This window comes from Labrus bergylta, chromosome 5, assembly GCF_963930695.1.
Source record: "Labrus bergylta chromosome 5, fLabBer1.1, whole genome shotgun sequence".
Lineage (NCBI taxonomy): Eukaryota > Metazoa > Chordata > Actinopteri > Labriformes > Labridae > Labrus > Labrus bergylta.
This window is the reverse complement of record NC_089199.1, coordinates 33,488,445-33,506,582: the sequence shown is the minus strand read 5'-3', so window position 1 is coordinate 33,506,582 and position 18,138 is coordinate 33,488,445. Positions and strand designations below refer to the sequence as shown.

General features: G+C 43.7%; 2 protein-coding genes across 4 annotated transcripts in view; one reads left to right on the top strand and one right to left on the bottom strand.

The window, feature by feature from the left end:
* The window catches only part of cand2 (cullin-associated and neddylation-dissociated 2 (putative)), a 24,958-nt gene extending 16,140 nt beyond the window's left edge, over positions 1–8,818 (top strand). The window contains exons 19-24 of one of the 2 annotated variants that reach the window (XM_065955460.1): positions 4,535–4,710; positions 5,046–5,141; positions 6,215–6,384; positions 6,751–6,915; positions 6,992–7,099; positions 7,597–8,818. In XM_065955460.1, coding sequence (XP_065811532.1) covers positions 4,535–4,710; positions 5,046–5,141; positions 6,215–6,384; positions 6,751–6,915; positions 6,992–7,099; positions 7,597–7,827 — 946 coding nt within the window. In that variant the 3' untranslated portion in view covers positions 7,828–8,818. Of the gene's footprint in view, positions 1–4,534; positions 4,711–5,045; positions 5,155–6,214; positions 6,385–6,750; positions 6,916–6,991; positions 7,100–7,596 lie in introns of those variants that run through there. The other variant, XM_065955461.1, reaches the window with a different exon arrangement.
* Positions 8,819–9,654: 836 nt separating this feature from the next.
* On the bottom strand, positions 9,655–17,618 carry LOC110003861 (polymeric immunoglobulin receptor). Of its 2 annotated transcripts, none has more exons than XM_020659428.3 (8): positions 17,493–17,618; positions 16,081–16,377; positions 15,435–15,728; positions 14,325–14,636; positions 13,192–13,233; positions 13,032–13,115; positions 12,741–12,796; positions 9,655–11,493 (listed from the first exon to the last, which is right to left on the bottom strand). In XM_020659428.3, exons 1-8 carry the CDS (start codon positions 17,533–17,535, stop codon positions 11,212–11,214), a joined length of 1,410 nt encoding a protein of 469 aa, XP_020515084.2. In that variant the 5' UTR covers positions 17,536–17,618; the 3' UTR covers positions 9,655–11,211. The 2 variants fall into 2 exon arrangements, with proteins under 2 accessions (XP_020515084.2, XP_065811534.1); XM_065955462.1 differs by having other exon boundaries at positions 13,204–13,233.
* Positions 17,619–18,138: the final 520 nt, after the last annotated feature.

The window sequence follows — 18,138 nt, the reverse complement described above, 5'->3', positions numbered from 1 at the left end:
AGACAGGTTGGGTTTGACCTCCTGGACGCGAAAAAACGGTTCCGTCTTAAAAAGCACATCACCGCACTGAGGAAAGTTGGACGTAAGAGTGTGAAGAAGACAAAGAAATGATCATGCATCACAAGGTGTTTTTCTTCTACTGTTCCCTGTTTGTGTCTACTTATCTGTTCTTTCTCTCTGATCTTTCTATGAGGAGTCTTAAGATAGGATCTCTTAACATTAATGGTGGGAGGGACAGACAGAAAAGGGGCCTTATCTCTGAGATCTCAACTCAGAAAAACATTGATATCTTGTTTTTACAAGAGACTCATACCACACCATCAGATGAGACAGATTGGGGTTTATGGTGGGAGGGCTCTAACTACCTTAGCCATGGCACCAACCTTAGTGCAGGAGTAGCCATTTTGTTTAGAGCATCTGCAAATGTAAAGATCGTCTCTTGTGCTGAAATTGTAAAGGGAAGGCTTTTAATTGTAAGAGCAGAAATAGAGGACACTGTTTTCTGCTTCACTAATATTTATGCTCCAAATAATGGAGCTGAAAGGGTAGCTTTCTATACCCGCCTCCAAAAGGAGTTACTGATCTATAATCAGGATCAGATCATTCTTGGTGGTGATTTTAACTGCACACTTGATTTCACCGTGGATAGAATAGGAGAGGAGCCACATCCACATTCATCCCAGACTTTAAACACTGTCATCTCTCACCTGGATTTGTTGGACACATTTAGAGTGAAACATCCACAATCCAGACAGTATACATGGGTCAGGGTTAACAGTAACAGGGTGTGTGCAGCTAGACTGGACAGGGTTTACATCTCCAGAACTCTCACCCCAGATTAATTCATTGTAATATTCTGCCTGTCGGCTTCACTGATCACCATTTTGTTAGTGTGGAGCTGATTATTTCACCAGGTGAAAGGGCTAAGTCCTTCTGGCATTTTAATAACAAGCTTCTACTGGACAATGTTTTCTGTAAAAACTTTGGGTGTTTTTGGGATCAGTGGCAATTAAGAAAAGTTGAGTTTGATTCTTTGAAGCTTTGGTGGGAGGTTGGTAAAGCTCAGATTCGTGTTTTTTGTCAGCAGTACACGTCACACTCTTCTGCTAGATTAAAAACAGTCATTAAAAATCTTGAGGACAACATTAAGAACCTTGAGGAGGGGTTAAATGGGAGTGTGGATCCCACCGCTGGTACCCTGCTGAAGGAGAAACGTATGGAGTTGAGCTCTTTCCTGCAGGAGAGGGTGAAGGGAGCTCTTGTGCGGAGTCGTTTCCTTCAACTCAAAGACATGGATGCCTCAACGTCTTTCTTTTTCAATCTTGAGAGATCTGTGGCTCAAAAAAGCTGCTGACTTGTCTGAAACTGCCAGGAGGTCGAATAACAGCTGATCCAAAGGAAATGAGCAGTCACGCCATGCAGGTCTATGAGGATCTGTTTGGAGCAGAGAGTTGCAGCCAGGAGTGTCGCAGGGAGCTCCTGGAGGGTCTCCCTCAGCTCAGTGAGGAGGAGAGGTCTCTTCTGGAAGGGGAGCTGTCTCTGGAGGAGCTCACTGCTGCTGTCACTCAGATGGCAACAGGAAGAGCACCTGGAATAGATGGGTTGTCCACAGACTTTTTTAAGAGGTTCTGGAATATCCTTGGGTCTGACCTGCATAGTGTTTTAATGGAGTGTTGCAGGACCGGGTCTCTTCCTGGTTCTTGTAAGAGAGCAGTTCTTTCCTTGTTCCCCAAGAAAGGTGACCTGGCATTGTTAAAAAACTGGAGGCCGGTTGCTTTGCTTTGTGCGGACTACAAGATCCTCTCCAGAGCTTTATCAAACAGACTAAAGGACGTTCTGGGAAGTGTGGTCCATAAAGACCAGAGTTACTGTGTTCCAGACCGGACAATCATGGATAATGTTTTTCTTATCAGAGATGTCATTGATGTGTGTAAAATCTATAATCTAAATGTTGGCATTGTGTCTCTGGATCAAGAGAAGGCGTTTGACAGGGTGGATCACTCGTATTTGTTTTCTGCACTGAGGTCTTTTGTTTTGGGGATGGTTTTGTGTCATTAGTTGGGTTGTTGTATCAGGATGCACAGTGTTTGGTGAAGATGGGGGCGGGGTTGAGTCGGCCAATCCCTGTACGGCGAGGGATCAGACAAGGTTGTCCCATCTCCGGCCAGCTGTACAGCTTGGCTATTGAGCCCTTGCTGTGCAGGTTGAGGGACCGGCTCAGCGGGCTTTCTTTGCCCGCGGCCTGTAGCATTGAATGTCCCCCTACAATTTCTGCCTATGCTGATGATGTAAACATCTTCATCTCCAATCAGGGGGACGTTCGGTGTCTGCGGGACACCCTGTCCCTGTATGAAAGGGCAACAGCTGCACGGGTGAACTGGGAAAAAAGTGGTGCCTTATTGGTGGGAGAGTGGAGGGACCAGGCAGTGCCCAGTCTGCCTGGTGGACTTGAGTGGGGGAGGGAGGGGTTGAAGGTGTTGGGGGTTTATTTGGGTACCGAGGGCTTTAAAAGTAAAAACTGGGAGGGAGTTAGGGAGAAAGTGTGCGCTCGGTTGTCTAAATGGAAATGGTTGCTACCCCAGTTGTCGTATAGGGGAAGAGTTCTGGTGGTCAATAACTTGGTTGCCTCGACTCTCTGGCACAGACTTGTGGCTTTGACACCTCCAAGAGGGCTGGTGGAGGACATTCAAAGGGCCATCCTGGACTTCTTCTGGTCAGGCAAACACTGGGTCCAGGCGGCAGTCCTCTACCTGCCGGTGGCTGAAGGGGGACATGGACTTATAGACATTCAGTCAAAAATTGCCTCATTCAGACTCCAGACTGCACAGAGACTCCTTTTCACCTGTGGTCCCAGCTGGATGGACATCGCTCGACTGCTGCTGAGGAGAGCTGGACGGCTGGGGTACACTAAGCAGCTCTTTCTGTTAAAGCTTGAGGAGGTGGATCTCACTGGATTAACATCCTTTTATATGTCTGTAATGCAGGCATGGAAAATGTACACATTCAAAAGGAAAAAAACTGAGAGTCCGGGAATGTGGATCTTTGAGGAACCGTTATTTTTTAATGATTTTATAAGGACTCCAACTTTGCAGTCAGCCAGTCTCCGGGCCAGTTTCAGAGAGGCAGGCTGCACAAAACTGGGTCACCTGGTAAGACTGACCCTGGATGCCCTCAAAGAAGGACCAATATCACCTCCAGCCGGGTGGTTGAAAGAGTGGTGGAGGAAGTCTTTGCTGCACTTCCAGTAAAACTTGTGACATTTCTAAACATTGAGAATCTGTGTGAGCAGTGGAGTGAAGAGGGCGAATACAGCTTCCCATCTTTGTCTGTTACCCCAGATGTCGGGGAGTGGCAGGAAAGAGGAGGTGGACTGCTGTCCTTTAGTACTCCTGTTCTGGGAAAGTTCCAGGATGCAGGGAAAAAGGCACTCTATCAGTCCTGTGTTAAGGTCCTACATCTTCGTGGTCTGTCGGGAGTGAAAGAGTCGAGGTGGATCGAGTTTTTTGGCCCGGAGGTTTCCCCGAAAGGCAGCTGGCGGTCCCTGTACAAGCTGCCTGTTGAGAAGAGAACAGCAGATCTCCAGTGGAGAGTTGTGCATGGGGTTATAGCCACGAACAGATACAGAGCGCACATTGATCCAGGGGTGGGAGAGGAGTGTTTGTTTTGTTCACTAACTGAAACTTTGTCTCATCTGTTTGTTGAGTGTCCCAGGCTCTCACTCTTGTTTGTCCTTATGAAAAGCTTGTTTGAAGCTCTCGGGGAGGATTTCTCTTATGCAGTGTTTGTTTTTGGGCCAAAGTATTCTGCAAAGAAAAAGACTGTACATACACTGATGAACTTTTTATCTGGCTCGGCTAAGTTGGCCATTTGGCTTACACGCAAGAACCGAGCTCAGGGTACTGGCTGTGTGGAACCGGTGCTGGTTCTGGAGGGACTTTTGAAGGCCAGACTGAAGGTAGAATTTGCCTATTATCAAATGATGGACAATGTGCAAGACTTTAATAGTGTATGGGCTGTGGAAGAAGCTTTGTGCTCTGTGGGTGGGGATGGAGAGCTGATTATTCATTTTTGATGCAGTAAATGTTGTTTTTGTTGATGTTGTGATTTTTGTTGCACTTGTTTTGTTTTATGTTTTATTTTTTTTTTATTTATTTATTTCCTTCTCTTGATCTGAGTGATGACGTGACAGTGTTATAATTTTCTCCAGGTAGTGGTAAAATAAAAGGTATTTTGAAAACCAAAACCTCTCTCGCTCTCTCTCTCTCTCTCTCCCTCTCTCGCTCTCTCTCTGTGTCTCTCTGTCTCTCTCTCTCTCTCTCCCTCTCTGTCTCTCTCCCTCTCTCTCCCTCTCTCTCTCTCTCTCCTCTCTGTCTCTCTCCCTCTCTCTCTCTCTCTCTCTCTCCCTCTCTCTGTCTCTCTCCTCTCTGTCTCTCTGTCTCTCTCTCTCTCTCTCCCTCTCTGTCTCTCTCCCTCTCTCTCCCTCTCCCTCTCTCTCTCCTCTCTGTCTCTCTGTCTCTCTCTCTCTCTCTCTCAGTGCCTGTCCTGCCTCTAGTCTCTCGCCCCACGTCGAGTCCATCTGGTCGTTGTTGTTTCAGCACTGTGAGTGTCAGGAGGAGGGGACCAGGAACCTGGTGGCTGAATGTTTGGGAAAACTCACCGTAGTGAACGCTGCACAACTTTTACCTCGACTGAAACAGCAGCTGAGAGCAGGTAGGAAGACTGTGTGAGCATCGACTCTAGAGAGGGGGGGGATTTAGACTGCAGTACCCATTTTAAACACAAGGGGTCAGCGTTACATGCTGCTTTGTTAACTATCAGCCTGTTACATGTTTGCGCCGTTTTTTTTTTCGTCCTGTTTGTCAGATCCTGATTGACAAAGGGATTAAAGTACAATATTTCACTTTATTAAGAAGTTTATCATAAGTGGAAATGCGGCAGTTAATATATCACAAATATGTACTAGAGCAATCACTTAAATCTTAGTTACGTTCAAATGATGAAAATTACATATAAAAGGTTAAAAATCAGATCTGTCTCCCTGTCAGCTTCTCCTCTGGCTCGCAGCACCGTGGTGACGGCCGTTAAGTTCACTATTGTTGATCATCCGGCTCCTGTAGACTCACTGCTGAGAGACTGCATAGGTAAGACTCACAGGTACAGAAAACATGCTCGTTTAAAGCTACACCTCATTTATGAGATAGCATCACTATTCTGTTTTAAAGAGGACATATTACCCCCCCCCCCCTTCTCCACCTTTTTTAACAGTCCCCTCCTCCACCTTTTCAAACAGTCCTCCTCCTCCACCTTTTCAAACAGTCCCCTCCTCCACCTTTTCAAACAGTCCTCCTCCACCTTTTCAAACAGTCCCCTCCTCCACCTTTTCAAACAGTCCTCCTCCACCTTTTCAAACAGTCCCCTCCTCCACCTTTTCAAACAGTCCTCCTCCACCTTTTCAAACAGTCCTCCTCCTCCACCTTTTCAAACAGTCCTCCTCCTCCACCTTTTCAAACAGTCCTCCTCCACCTTTTCAAACAGTCCTCCTCCTCCACCTTTTCAAACAGTCCCCCTCCACCTTTTCAAACAGTCCCCCTCCACCTTTTCAAACAGTCCCCTCCTCCACCTTTTCAAACAGTCCTCCTCCTCCACCTTTTCTAACAGTCCCCTCCTCCACCTTTTCAAACAGTCCCCTCCTCCACCTTTTCAAACAGTCCTCCTCCACCTTTTCAAACAGTCCTCCTCCTCCACCTTTTCAAACAGTCCTCCTCCTCCACCTTTTCAAACAGTCCCCTCCTCCACCTTTTCAAACAGTCCTCCTCCACCTTTTCAAACAGTCCCCTCCTCCACCTTTTCAAACAGTCCCCTGTGGTCTAAATGAAACATCTGTGCTGTGCTTTGGTCAAAATATAACATGAATCAAGCACCAGAGGAGGTTTGTGACCCTGTATAAACCAGCTCTCTCAGAACGCTCTGTTTTGGTGTGTGTCTCTTTAAATGTAATGACCCCCCCCCCCCCCCCTGAGTTTTCCCCGTAGACATCACTCCTCTGTAGAGAATAAAAATGGAGGAACTGCGTTAAAGTTTAGTTCTAGTCTGGGGGTGGAGTCCATGGGTGGAGATACCAGGGGAGGGGAGGGGATTTTTTTTTACCAGAATCCCACTGTGACATCACAAGGAGAGCACATTTGAAACAGAGCATTTTTCTCTGTGTTGTCAGGTGACTTCCTAAAGATGCTGCAGGACGAGGACATCAACGTGCGCCGCGTCGCTCTGGTGATGTTCAACTCCGCGGCTCATAACAAACCTTCTCTGATCCGCGGTCTCCTAGCAACCGTGCTGCCCCACCTCTACAAGGAGACCCAGATCAGGAAGGACCTCATCAGAGAGGTGGGTCGGCGGGTCACGGAGCTGAAAACATTTTAATATGTCATGGTTAATATTTGTGCCGACGACGTGTGTGTGTGTGTGTGTGTGTGTGTGTGTGTGTGTGTGTGTGTGTGTGTGTGTGTGTGTGTGTGTGTGTGTGTGTGTGTGTGTGTGTGTGTGTGTGTGTGTGTGTGTGTGTGTGTGTGTGTGTGTGTGTGTGTGTGTGTGTGTGTGTGTGTGTGTGTGTGTGTGTGTGTGTGTGTGTGTGTGTGTGTGTGTGTGTGTGTGTGTGTGTGTGTGTGTGTGTGTGTGTGTGTGTGTGTGTGTGTGTGTGTGTGTGTGTGTGTGTGTGTGTGTGTGTGTGTGTGTGTGTGTGTGTGTGTGCAGGTGGAGATGGGTCCGTTCAAACACACGGTGGACGACGGTCTGGATGTGCGTAAAGCTGCGTTTGAGTGCATGTACACTCTGCTGGACGGCTGCCTGGAGGGTCTGGACGTCCTGCAGTTCTTAGACCACGTGGAGGAAGGACTCAGAGACCACTACGACATCAGGGTGAGCAGAAAACCATCCCGGCAGGTCCACAGCAGCTCCTCTGTCTCCTGTTTGATTGTGTTTGTTCTCGCTGTAGATGCTGACCTTCCTGATGTTAGCCAGGCTGGCGTCCATGTGTCCTGCTGCCGTCCTCCAAAGACTGGACCGACTGATCGAGCCACTGAAGGCCACGTGCACCACCAAGGTGAGGAAACAGGTGTACACGCTGCTGTTCTCCCCGGTCTGAAGACCTGTTAGCTAGGATCAGGACCAGGTCTCGGTCTGAAGACCTGTTAGCTAGGATCAGGACCAGGTCTCAGTCTGAAGACCTGTTAGCTAGGATCAGGACCAGGTCTCGGTCTGATGACCTGTTAGCTAGGATCAGGACCAGGTCTCAGTCTGAAGACCTGTTAGCTAGGATCAGGACCAGGTCTCAGTCTGAAGACCTGTTAGCTAGGATCAGTACCAGGTCTCAGTCTGAAGACCTGTTAGCTAGGATCAGTACCAGGTCCATAGAGGATCTTTAGTAAATACAGCAACAAGGTGGTCTGGGGTTGATGAAATCTAAATACATAATAATGCAGTTCCCACTTTGGCCACAGGGGGCGCCAAGATTGATGCAAACATAAAGTTCCTAATGGGAGCTTTAAGTACGAGATAACACTGAAACAAGCCCCCTCCCCTCCCTTCTCCCTCCCACAGGTGAAGGCGGGGTCTGTGAAGCAGGAGTTTGAGAAGCAGGAGGAGCTGCGGCGCTCTGCCATGCGCGCTGTCGCCGCCCTGCTGGCCATCCCTGAGGTGGAGCGGAGCCCCAGCATGGCCGACTTTGCCAACCAGATCAGAACCAACGCTGACATGGCATCCATCTACCAGAGCGTCCAGGGAGGGGAGGGAGGGGGGTTAGCCCACGCAGAGAGCATGGACACGAGCTAGTTGCTATGTAACAAAGAAACAGACGATCACTGCTGTTTTTGTTAACAGAGTTTTTTTTGTTTAAATTTTCCGCTCTCAGAAAAATAAATTTTAGGATTTTGAAAACACTTAACAGGTTTCTTGTTTACTTTGTTTTCTTACCAAAACAAAGGCATGTCCTCCTTCTAACTTTAGATTCTGCTCCTGAATGCTCTGGATTTGTTTGGACCAGAGAAGGTAGGCGCTTTTAAGACACCCCCACACGGCCGTTTTGGACGCCCCTCGGTTTGTCAGATATGAGAGCAGTTATCAGGTCAACAGGTGTTGCAGCGATGGAAGCGGTCAAGAGAAGTGGTTCAGATAGAAGTGATTGTACCCGAGCTAAAAAGCCTCTGCATGTTTCTAATAAGCTCCACGAGCAGAAACGTGCTCAAACTAGGATCAATATTGGAGATGCTTTTGAAAAATGGAGAGAGGTTAGAACACAGAAAGGTTTACAGACCCATGCAGAGCTGGATAAACACTGAAGCTTCAGAGTCCACCACATGGTGACCTGAGTGAGCATGTGCTCTAGAGAGGATATGGCAAGCCCTTTTAACAGTCTGGCTGACAAGTAGCAATTTAGTTTTCACTAGTGGAAATTACATTTCAACATGTCAAAGTTACATTTTGACATGTTAAGATATCTGTAAAACCATTTTTACACGTTACAAATATATTTCTACATGTGGAAATGTAATTATTATATTATATTATTACAGATATCTACAATTCAATTTCCACATGTTGAAAAGGGATTGTTACTAGTGGAAATGTAATTTCCCATTTCAGATATCAATAATTGCAGTTTCGAATATGTGGGCGTGACGGGCCGTCATATTAGTAGTGTACCATACAGCCATTGGTCGACTTTTAAATAGTTCATGAATATTCATTGTTACTGTATTGTTACTCTGCAACAGCTCCTGTCTGGCTCGATTCGCCACATTAAAGATTCTGTCAAATGCAGAAACTGCGGTCTCAGTGTTTCCGTCTCGCTGTAGCCTAATTACCATATTAATTTTGGATATGTCTGTACACAATTGAAGATATCTACAATGGCATTTTGACTAGTTAAAAAAAAATTGTAGATATCTCTAATATAATTGTTACACGTAAAAATGTAATTACAGATATCTGGAATTACATTTTTACATGTAATAATTCCAGGTCAAGATATCAATAATGTAATTTCGACTAGTAAGAATTGCATTTTAGATATCTAGAATTAATTTATGATATCTGTAATGTTAGAACAATTGTAGATATCATAAATGAACTTTGTCACTAGTAAGAATACAATTGTTGATATCAAGAATTAACATTTTTACTAGTGAGAATTGAGTTGTAGATATCATGAATTTCAATTGTGACATGTCAAAATGTCATTATGGATATGTCGACTTTAAATTACAACATGTAAAAATTGAATTACAGATATCTGTGATTCAATTTGAATAGAAGTCAATGGCACAAGTTGACAAGTTGTAATTAAGTTACAGATATCTACAACGAGCATTTCCACTAGTGAAAAATGAATTGTAGATATCTTTAATTAGAATTGTTACTAGTGAAAATTACATAGTGGATATGTCGGCTTGGAATTCTAACATGTCAAAAATCAATTATTGATATCTACAATTGCTATCACCGCTAATACTTAAATGTTAAAAGGGCTTGCCATAGAGAGGAGGGGGTGGGGGGAGACAGCACTCTATGATGTTTAGACTTTGGACTGCATTACCCATTTTAAACACTAGAGGTCAGAGTTACATACTGCTCCTTTAAATAAAATCTTTGAACACTCAGTGCAGTTTGTGATGACGATTTATTAAAGAGCACATTTCATACAACACTTTGTTTTTCAAAGCAAATACATGTAAATAAACATCGAATATAATCCTAAAAACAAACAATCAGACACAGTGAACAGTGGTTCTGTTTAAGCCCCAACTCATAAAATACAGCAGTAAGAAGAAATGTTCTGAGTCTGACCCCAAAATAAATAAAAAGCACACTTAAAAAACTGTTAAGAACTCCCATCTATTAACATTATGAGCAGATGATGTTTTTGTTGTGTATTTAATGATACCAGTTAAAGTAACTTTGATGTTAACTTCAGTTAAATATGATTAACTGAAGTCGACGTTAACGTCTTTCTTAACGGATTAATGATTAATAAAGTAAAATGTTAACTGTTCTGACATCATCACACAATGAACACAAGTGAAGAAACAAAGGTGTGTTAACTATGAAGTCTACAGATGTTTTTAATGTTGATAAATGCTTTGTTGTTTCTCTTTTTTCTTTGTCTTAAAAACTGCATCAATTAGCACCTGTAGGAATTAGCATGTTTACATTACTATTAGCATCAAAATATGGTTAAAGACAATAAGGACAACAGATGTTTTCAACACGAGCTTCATGGTGAGCTTCTCCAGAAGTGCACCAACAGCACGACCTTGTAAAAATAGACATTTTAATATGGAAGCTGACAGGGATTTTATTGCCTCAAGTGGACACTCGAGGAACTGCAGCTTTTAACACTTTACACATTTGACTCCGGAGGTTGCTGCTTTTGAAGAGACTTAAAAATGGTCGTCTACAAACTAATGGAAGGCGTTAGGCTGCAGAGAGATGCAAATTTAGCTGACTTTTATTTTGCAGGGAATATTAATGATTGAAGCCTGAGTGATGCTGGAGTCCCATCGATGGCGGTCTTCATGCTGGAAATGCTGTCTCAGTCTAACTTTCAGTCAACCTAACAACAGGCTGAGAGCTGGAGCTGAGGCGGGTTTTAAACCTCCTGACAAACCGTTACACCGCGCCCACCTGTCAATCAGGTCAGCTACACGCCTTATTGTGAATAACTCTTATCCTTCATCAAATCAAAACTGATGAGTCATCAAAACATTCACCCCCCGTACAGTGTGTGTCCATCCAGACATGAGCTAATCACACCTATTTGGTTTTTTGAACCAGGCTGTAAACATGTTCATCTCTGCTGTAAAAACAGGCTTTTTAGAATGGGTGTGTATGTGACTTCCTGTGCTTCTGCAGCCAGCCTCTAGTGGACACTCGAGGAACTGCAGGAGTTTACACTTCAGCATCAACTTCATTTTTCAACACCAGAGGTTTCTGCTTGGTAAGGCCTCGGTTTCCAGCAGCTAAAAAAAAAGTGATTGTAGGTGTTTTAAATTAATGAGTGCATCGGCTGTTTCCCGCTACAGAGACCTGAAGATTCTTTTTTATTTATCGTTCCAGATCAAAATGGTTTCTTCTTTGTCCACGCTGAACCTTTCCACCTAATCTCTCTGCAAGATTTCCTTATTCCTTATTCCTTCAGACAAACTCTTCGATTCGTCCTCACTGATTCTTGTTGACCGTGGAGTAGAAAGGTTCCTCTGAAGGTCTGGACGCTTGATTGGCAGCACTTGGGCTCTGCTTCACAGACGAGTATTCACAGGTGGAGGAGCTGGGTTTGAGGGTCAGTCCCTCACCTCCAGAGCTCTGCTGGAAACTGATGGCCGAGTAATGCAGCGAGGGGGACGAGTTCTTGGGAAAGTCGACCGTGGCATAAACTGTTTTGGTTGCATGTCGTGAGTCTGGATTTGTGACGCGCTCCTGTATCTCCTCGTAGACGTAATCCTGCCAGGAAAGAAAAAGAATATCATTCTTCATCTGAAGATCTCAGTCCTATAAACAAACTAACAGACTGCATAAAATATATCAAACTCAACGCAGACAGGACAGAAATATCAGCACATCCATCTTCACCTCAAATCCATGACCATGAAATACAACGAGCAGGCCAGAAATCTTTGCATCATTTTGGATTCTGACCTTAGCTTTGACAGTCATATCTCCAACATTACCAGAACAGCATTTTAACATTTGAAGAACATATCAAAACTCTGATCCTTCATATCCCAAACTGACGCTGAGAAATGAGTCATCTCAACCAGGTGAGGTGACTGTAACGCTCTATATGCATCAAAACAATCTGTAGGAAGACTACAACTTATTCAACATTCAGCAGCCAGAGTCCTGACCCCGTATGAGAAAATGTGATCACATCACTCCGGTCCTCAAAACTCTCCATTGGCTCCCCGTACAACACAGAATCACCTTCAAAATCCTACTCTTAGTCCATAAAGCTGGTTCAGCTCCTGAGGACATTTCTGACCTGCTCACAGACTACAACCCAACCCAGACCCTCAGGTCATCAGGTGGAGGTCTTACTCAGAATCAGATCAAAGTCCGGAGAGGGGGCCCATTAGTTACTGTGGTCCTTCTCTCTGCTGCTGACCTGAGGTCCATCACTACTGTGTCTACTTTTAAAACAAAACTCAAAACCTATCTGTTCTCCAAATCATATGAGTAGTTATTTTTGTGTGTGTTTGTCTGTGTGTGTGTGTGTGTGTGTGTGTGTGTGTGTGTGTGTGTGTGTGTGTGTGTGTGATCACTTTTGTGGTAACTGATGTTTGCTTCGTGGTGTGTTTGACTTCATTGATTAGATCTCTGTATCTTCTTAATGACTGTGGAAACACTTTTGTATGCTGTTTTGACTTTGTGTTTGACCTCAATGTAAAGAGCCAATCTGTAAAGAAATGTGCTATAGAAATAAAGTTGCTATTGCTATTCCTTAGCAGCTGAGTTATTCTTGTAAAGGTCTAAAGATATTACTGTCATGAGGTCAGAAAAAACATGCAAAGATGTGTTCAGCCAACATGAGTAGATATAAGAATCCTGCATCCCTTAAATATACATCATGCCGGCTTCAAGCCTCTGAATCAGCCGTTACATAGGCTCTGTTCTCTACCCTGGCAGCCCTGCAGCGTTCTGTATGACACAAACGTGAGCTGTCAGACTGAACTATATTCCTGTACATTTACCTCTTTGGTGTTCTGGGCTGCTGCTCCATGTCTTGTTCTTTTTGAAAGGGACAACCCTGTAAAGAAGAAAACAACCAGAAGGTTTAAAGATTATCATATTTTATAAAGTGCATCGATTTTAAAGCTTTCTCTGCACATTCAGTCACGTTTGCCTGCCAGTGTCAGTCACAGATAAGAACTGAAAGACATGCACGAGTTAATTTTGAATGTGTCTGATTATGACTCGTATATGAAGTCTATCTGGTTTCAGTGTGGTTTTCATGTTGCACAAACTGGTGATGAACGTCTTACGTTTGTAGGTAACGATCGAAATGAGCACGAACAGCAGCAGCACAACAGCACAGACGATCACAGCAATGACATACACGAACACATCTGCAATAAAATATCCAGTGTTATTTAAAACAGTCGAAGGTTTAAAACATCGTCACTCCTCCTGCAGAGATCTCACCTGCTCTCTTACCAGGACTCTCAGTAGATGTGGTCGATGTTACTGAAAGAAAGGAAAAGTGCATGAGATTTATGTTGCTACAGAAAGTCAGCAGTGTGATTTCATATCAAAGATCCTCTATTGCAGTGGTTCCCAAAGTTGGGGTTGGGTTCCTTCCACATGTAAAAAATTTAAAATAGCATAGCTTATCTATTATTGTGAAAATACAAACAAAAAATATAGTTCAAGAGATTAGGTGTGTTCTGCTCCGAGCGTTTCTGTTTCTACATTAAATGTTTTAACCACCTCCGGGGACAATGGGGGTCCTCAGTTCTTAGCACCGTTATGTTGGGGGTCGCGGGCTGAAAAGTTTGGGAACCCCTACTCTATTGGACTGAATAAATGGAGCAGACGCTGTGAAACAAGGCTGGATTAACGGCTCTGTTTAAAAAGCTCTTAATAAACATGTTTCTAATCTTTGTCTAAATGTCATAGTTGTGAAGAAGAATCAAATAAAAGCGTCAGACCCTGCAGGAGGGGGCTGAGAATACGCACATCACACCTTCTTGTCTATGCACCCTCCATCTTCACCACCCAACCACTTCCTCTGTTTGTTTTTCTTCCTACAGAACGATGGTTTGAAACAACATTTCTCTATCACATGTGGTTCAACACTTTGACTTCTAGCAGCCATCTTAAAGGAGTTTGTTGCCTTCAGAAAACTCTGAGCATGTTCACAGTCGTCAACATTAACAGAGACTGTGACGGTCACTGCCCTGGCTTAATACCAGACTGTCACACTACTGACCTTACTGACAGACTCACTCCATGTTTGCTGTTCTCAGGTCATTAGTAAAATAAATCATTATTCATCTGAAGTTAACTGATGTCCTTTTTCATATTTGTCATGGCCCTTGAGCCAGGTCATGTTACAATTCACTTAGCAGATGCTTTTATCCAAAGTGACGTACATCAGAGAGTAAGTACAACACTAATCCATTCATACACCTCCACTGAAGCAGAGGGAGCAATGCAGGGTTAAGTGTCTTGCCCAAGGACACATCTGACATGTTACTCAGCTGGGAATTGAATCTTCAATCTTCAGTTCCACTCTTTAAACCTCATCGTCTCCAGTAAAAACTCTGAGCACTCACCTGCAGTCAGCACCATCCTGTGAAAGAACCTGTGAGTTCCATCAGTGCTTAGATCTCCACACCAGTACGTCCCAGAGTCCTCCTGTTTTACTTTCAACAATGTTATGGTGATATTTCTCTTCTGTTGATCCACCGTCATGGAAAACCTTCCAGTACTGATGTTCTCCCGTGTGGTGTTTATTAGAGGATGGCATATAGAAGGATCTTCTCCCTTACAGATGAATTTCACTGATTCTTTTTCTTTTTCTGAATATTTACAAAAGTATTCAAAAGTGTCTCCAACTTTTGGAGACCTTTGGAAGTTAATGATATCTGTGGACAGACAGAGAGAAATCAACGACACTATTAAAGGAAGAATGTTTGACTTTTTGATCCAGTAGATGTCGCCCTTGAGCTCCAGCATGAAACCAAAACAAACTGCTGTTAGGCCACGCCTCCTCCATACTGAAGCCTCCGCCCTCCTCCAGAGACACACCTCCAACCCCCCTCCACTCACGTTTACACAAAGTTATCAAATGGAACCAACATAATTAAACACCATCAAGTGGCACCTGTGTCCTGCGTTGTTGTGTTAGCATGCTAATGTTAGCGCTCTTTAGTCAGCTCGTAGCTTCACATTGCTGTGTTAGCATGCTAATGTTAGCGCTCTTTAGTCAGCTCGTAGCTTCACCTTGTTGTGTTAGCATGCTAATGTTAGCGCTCTTTAGTTAGCTCGTAGCTTCACATTGTTGTGTTAGCATGCTAATGTTAGCGCTCTTTAGTTAGCTCGTAGCTTCACATTTCATGTAAACTGACACAGAATGAGCGTGATCTAAAAACTCTTACTAACATCCAAATAATCAGTGAGTATGTTCTTCTTCTTCTCTCTAGTTCTTGACTAAAACAGCTTTTATACACAAGGGGAGGAGCCGGCCTTCCCGTCCATGTAAACACGGCTCTGACAACAACACAGCCAGCGGGACTCGAGCTTCTCCCTCATTGTAGACAGTCAGGACTCAGAGACACATTTACACAGGACAGACTTTAGGATTTATTGATGTGGAACATGTTGCACACTCTTCCTTTACACAATGAACACTTAATTCAAAATGTCAGATGCGAGTGACTCACCTGCAACCTTTAGTCGTATTTGTCTGAGTCCAGCTCGGTAACTTCCATCACCTGATGTGAGTCCACACCAGTAGATCCCATTGTGATGCTGTGGTGACACATTTCTGATGGACATGATGAGGAAGTTGTCTGTATCATTTGCTTTTTCTGTGATATCCTCACAGTCGGAGTTTCTGTCTTTGCAGAAAAACATGGCTTTGGACCAGTAATCAGCTTCAGGGTCTTCACATGTGATGGTGGTCTGAGCTGTTTTGTAGGCAGTTTGATCAAATGGTTCCCGGCAAACATCTTTATCTGCAAATACAAGAGAAGTAAAACGGGCAAAATGTGAGTAAGGACATTTTCTAAAGTTTGTGTAACTGCTACAAATACCGAGAGCTTTACTAGTGTGGCCAAACCAAAAGAAACTGTATCAATAACGTGATAGGTGGATAGAAATCAGAGGCGGCGTCTACTAAGTGATGGAAGAGATATATCTGATAAAGTCTGTTAGGATTATATGTTAATAATTCAGAGTGCTCCGGTTACAGAGTCTCTCTGTCGGGGCATTTTATTAGTTAGTTAATGTTCCTCTTGTGAAAAAGTCTGACCAGGTTAGTGACATCACTTTAATGAAAAACACATGAAAACAAAACATGTCTCTTACCAGCTTTCCTGTTCAGTTTGATGTCGACAGACACAGACTCAATACGTCCAAACATGCACTTCCACTCTCCGGCGTCTTTGTCCTGAAGGTCTTTGATGATCACTCTCAGTTTTTTATTCTTTGTGTCACGGTACATGGAAACTCTGGCTTTGACTTCCCACTCATCACTTTTTATGACTGTTTTGGTTTTATTGATTACATTAATATTTTGAAAACCTTGCTGTGTGTTGGGATATGGGCAGGTGATGTCGACCCATCCTCCCAGACATCCCTTGACTTCATGTGAGGCCTGACTCCCTGTAGATCAGACAAAGAAACAAACACATCATGTCAGACACCCAAACAGTCCTACAGCTTCTGATTAGATCTCACTTAACTCTCTGTGTATGTTTTACAAACTTGTTTAACGTGATGGCATCACGCGCACTGTCACGATAGATCCTGCATCCTAGATACTGAACATTAGGTCTGAACAAAATGTGATTGTATTTTTCAATATTGTGACAATGATATAAACAGTGATAGATAAATACAAAATGAAGAGCTATAACTCAGTTTCTTTGGCTGCAGTCCAAATTCAAACCATCAGAGAGCTGTCTCCCCCCCTCCTCTCTAGAGTCCATGCTCACTCAGGTCACCATGTGGTGGACTCTGAAGCTTCAGTGTTTATCCAGCTCTGCATGGGTCTGTAAACCTTTCTGTGTTCTAACCTCTCTCCATTTTTCAAAAGCATCTCCAATATTGATCCTAGTTTGAGCACGTTTCTGCTCGTGGAGCTTATTAGAAACATGCAGAGGCTTTTTAGGTCGGGTACAATCACTTCTATCTGAACCACTTCTCTTGACCGCTTCCATCGCTGCAACACCTGTTGACCTGATAACTGCTCTCATATCTGGCAAACCGAGGGGCGTCCAAAATGGCCGTGTGTGTGTGTGTGTCTTAAAAGCGCCTACCTTCTCTGGTCCAAACAAATCCAGAGCATTCAGGAGCAGAATCTAAAGTTAGAAGGAGGACATAAATGCTGCTCAACTTTATAGGTGGTTTCTGTTCGCTGTCTGAACTGACAGGACTTTTATTTATTTTTTTGCTTAAATGAGCTGTTTGGGTTTTCACTTCTGCTTCTGTGTTCTCCGCTTCAAGAACAGACTCCTCAATATTTCAGTGTAATTTGTATGTATCCTTTATTAGCATTAGCATCAGGACCCCGAAAATATACTGTTAGAAACTGGAGCTTGAAGTTGAATTTAGTATAATAAATGATTATAAAAAAATATATTTTTTTTTTATCTCAGACGAGAGTGAGAGAGTAATTTTCAGTTGTTCAGAGAGGGAATAGAAAACTAGAGCTGGAGAGTCAGTGGAGGTGATAAAACAGGTAAAGAGTTTTAAAACGTTAGTTTAAAGTGACTCACCTGTCGTCATCAGTGAGAGGAGCAGCAGGAGAAATCTTCTCATCTTTACAGTCTCGGATCCTGAAATTGTCTCTAATAATTATTTGTCTTCTCTCCGTGTTGTCAGTTCCTCTTTCTTTGGTTGATCTGCAGCATCTGAACAGGCAGCAGCGTTTCCTGAGATTATATTTTTAGGTTAAATGAAAGTTACCCGCCTACTTCTTATCACCTTCCTCCTCCTTTTTTTCACTGCAACAAATGTTTTGTATTTCAAAGGTAAATAAGTCTCAGAGCTGGCTGTTTCTGTGTCTGTACCTTTAAATATGTAAATGAGCTGTGTCTGACCACGCCCCCTCTCTGGAAGGGCTTGGGTGTACTCTGTCTTTCTCGCTCCATGTCCTATTGTTTACGGTGAGAAGGCAGACTCAGAGGGCAGAACAAACACCTAGCTGTGGGAGTGTCACCCACCTGGGGGAGGGGCTACTGCCCTTTGTGATGTCATGAAGGGAAAATCTCCAAACGGCCTGTTTGAGCACACATTTTCTGAAAAGTGGAGCAGGCAGAAGACGGAGAGGATGGACTTTTCTCATCATTGGGGGGTTTGTAGACGGACTAGAGACACATGTTAGAGCTAGAGGAACATGGAGAAGTGGATTTTACAGAATCT

Bases quoted from the DNA above. Each gene is read 5' to 3' on its own strand.
- LOC110003861 (XM_020659428.3), bottom strand. From the start codon at position 17,535: ATGAGAAGATTTCTCCTGCTGCTCCTCTCACTGATGACGACAG. The intron at 16,378-17,492 runs GTGAGTCACTTT...TCTGATCTACAG, and splicing joins CCTCTCACTGATGACGACAG to GGAGTCAGGCCTCACATGAA. The intron at 15,729-16,080 runs GTAAGAGACATG...TTGTATTTGCAG, and splicing joins CAAACTGAACAGGAAAGCTG to ATAAAGATGTTTGCCGGGAA.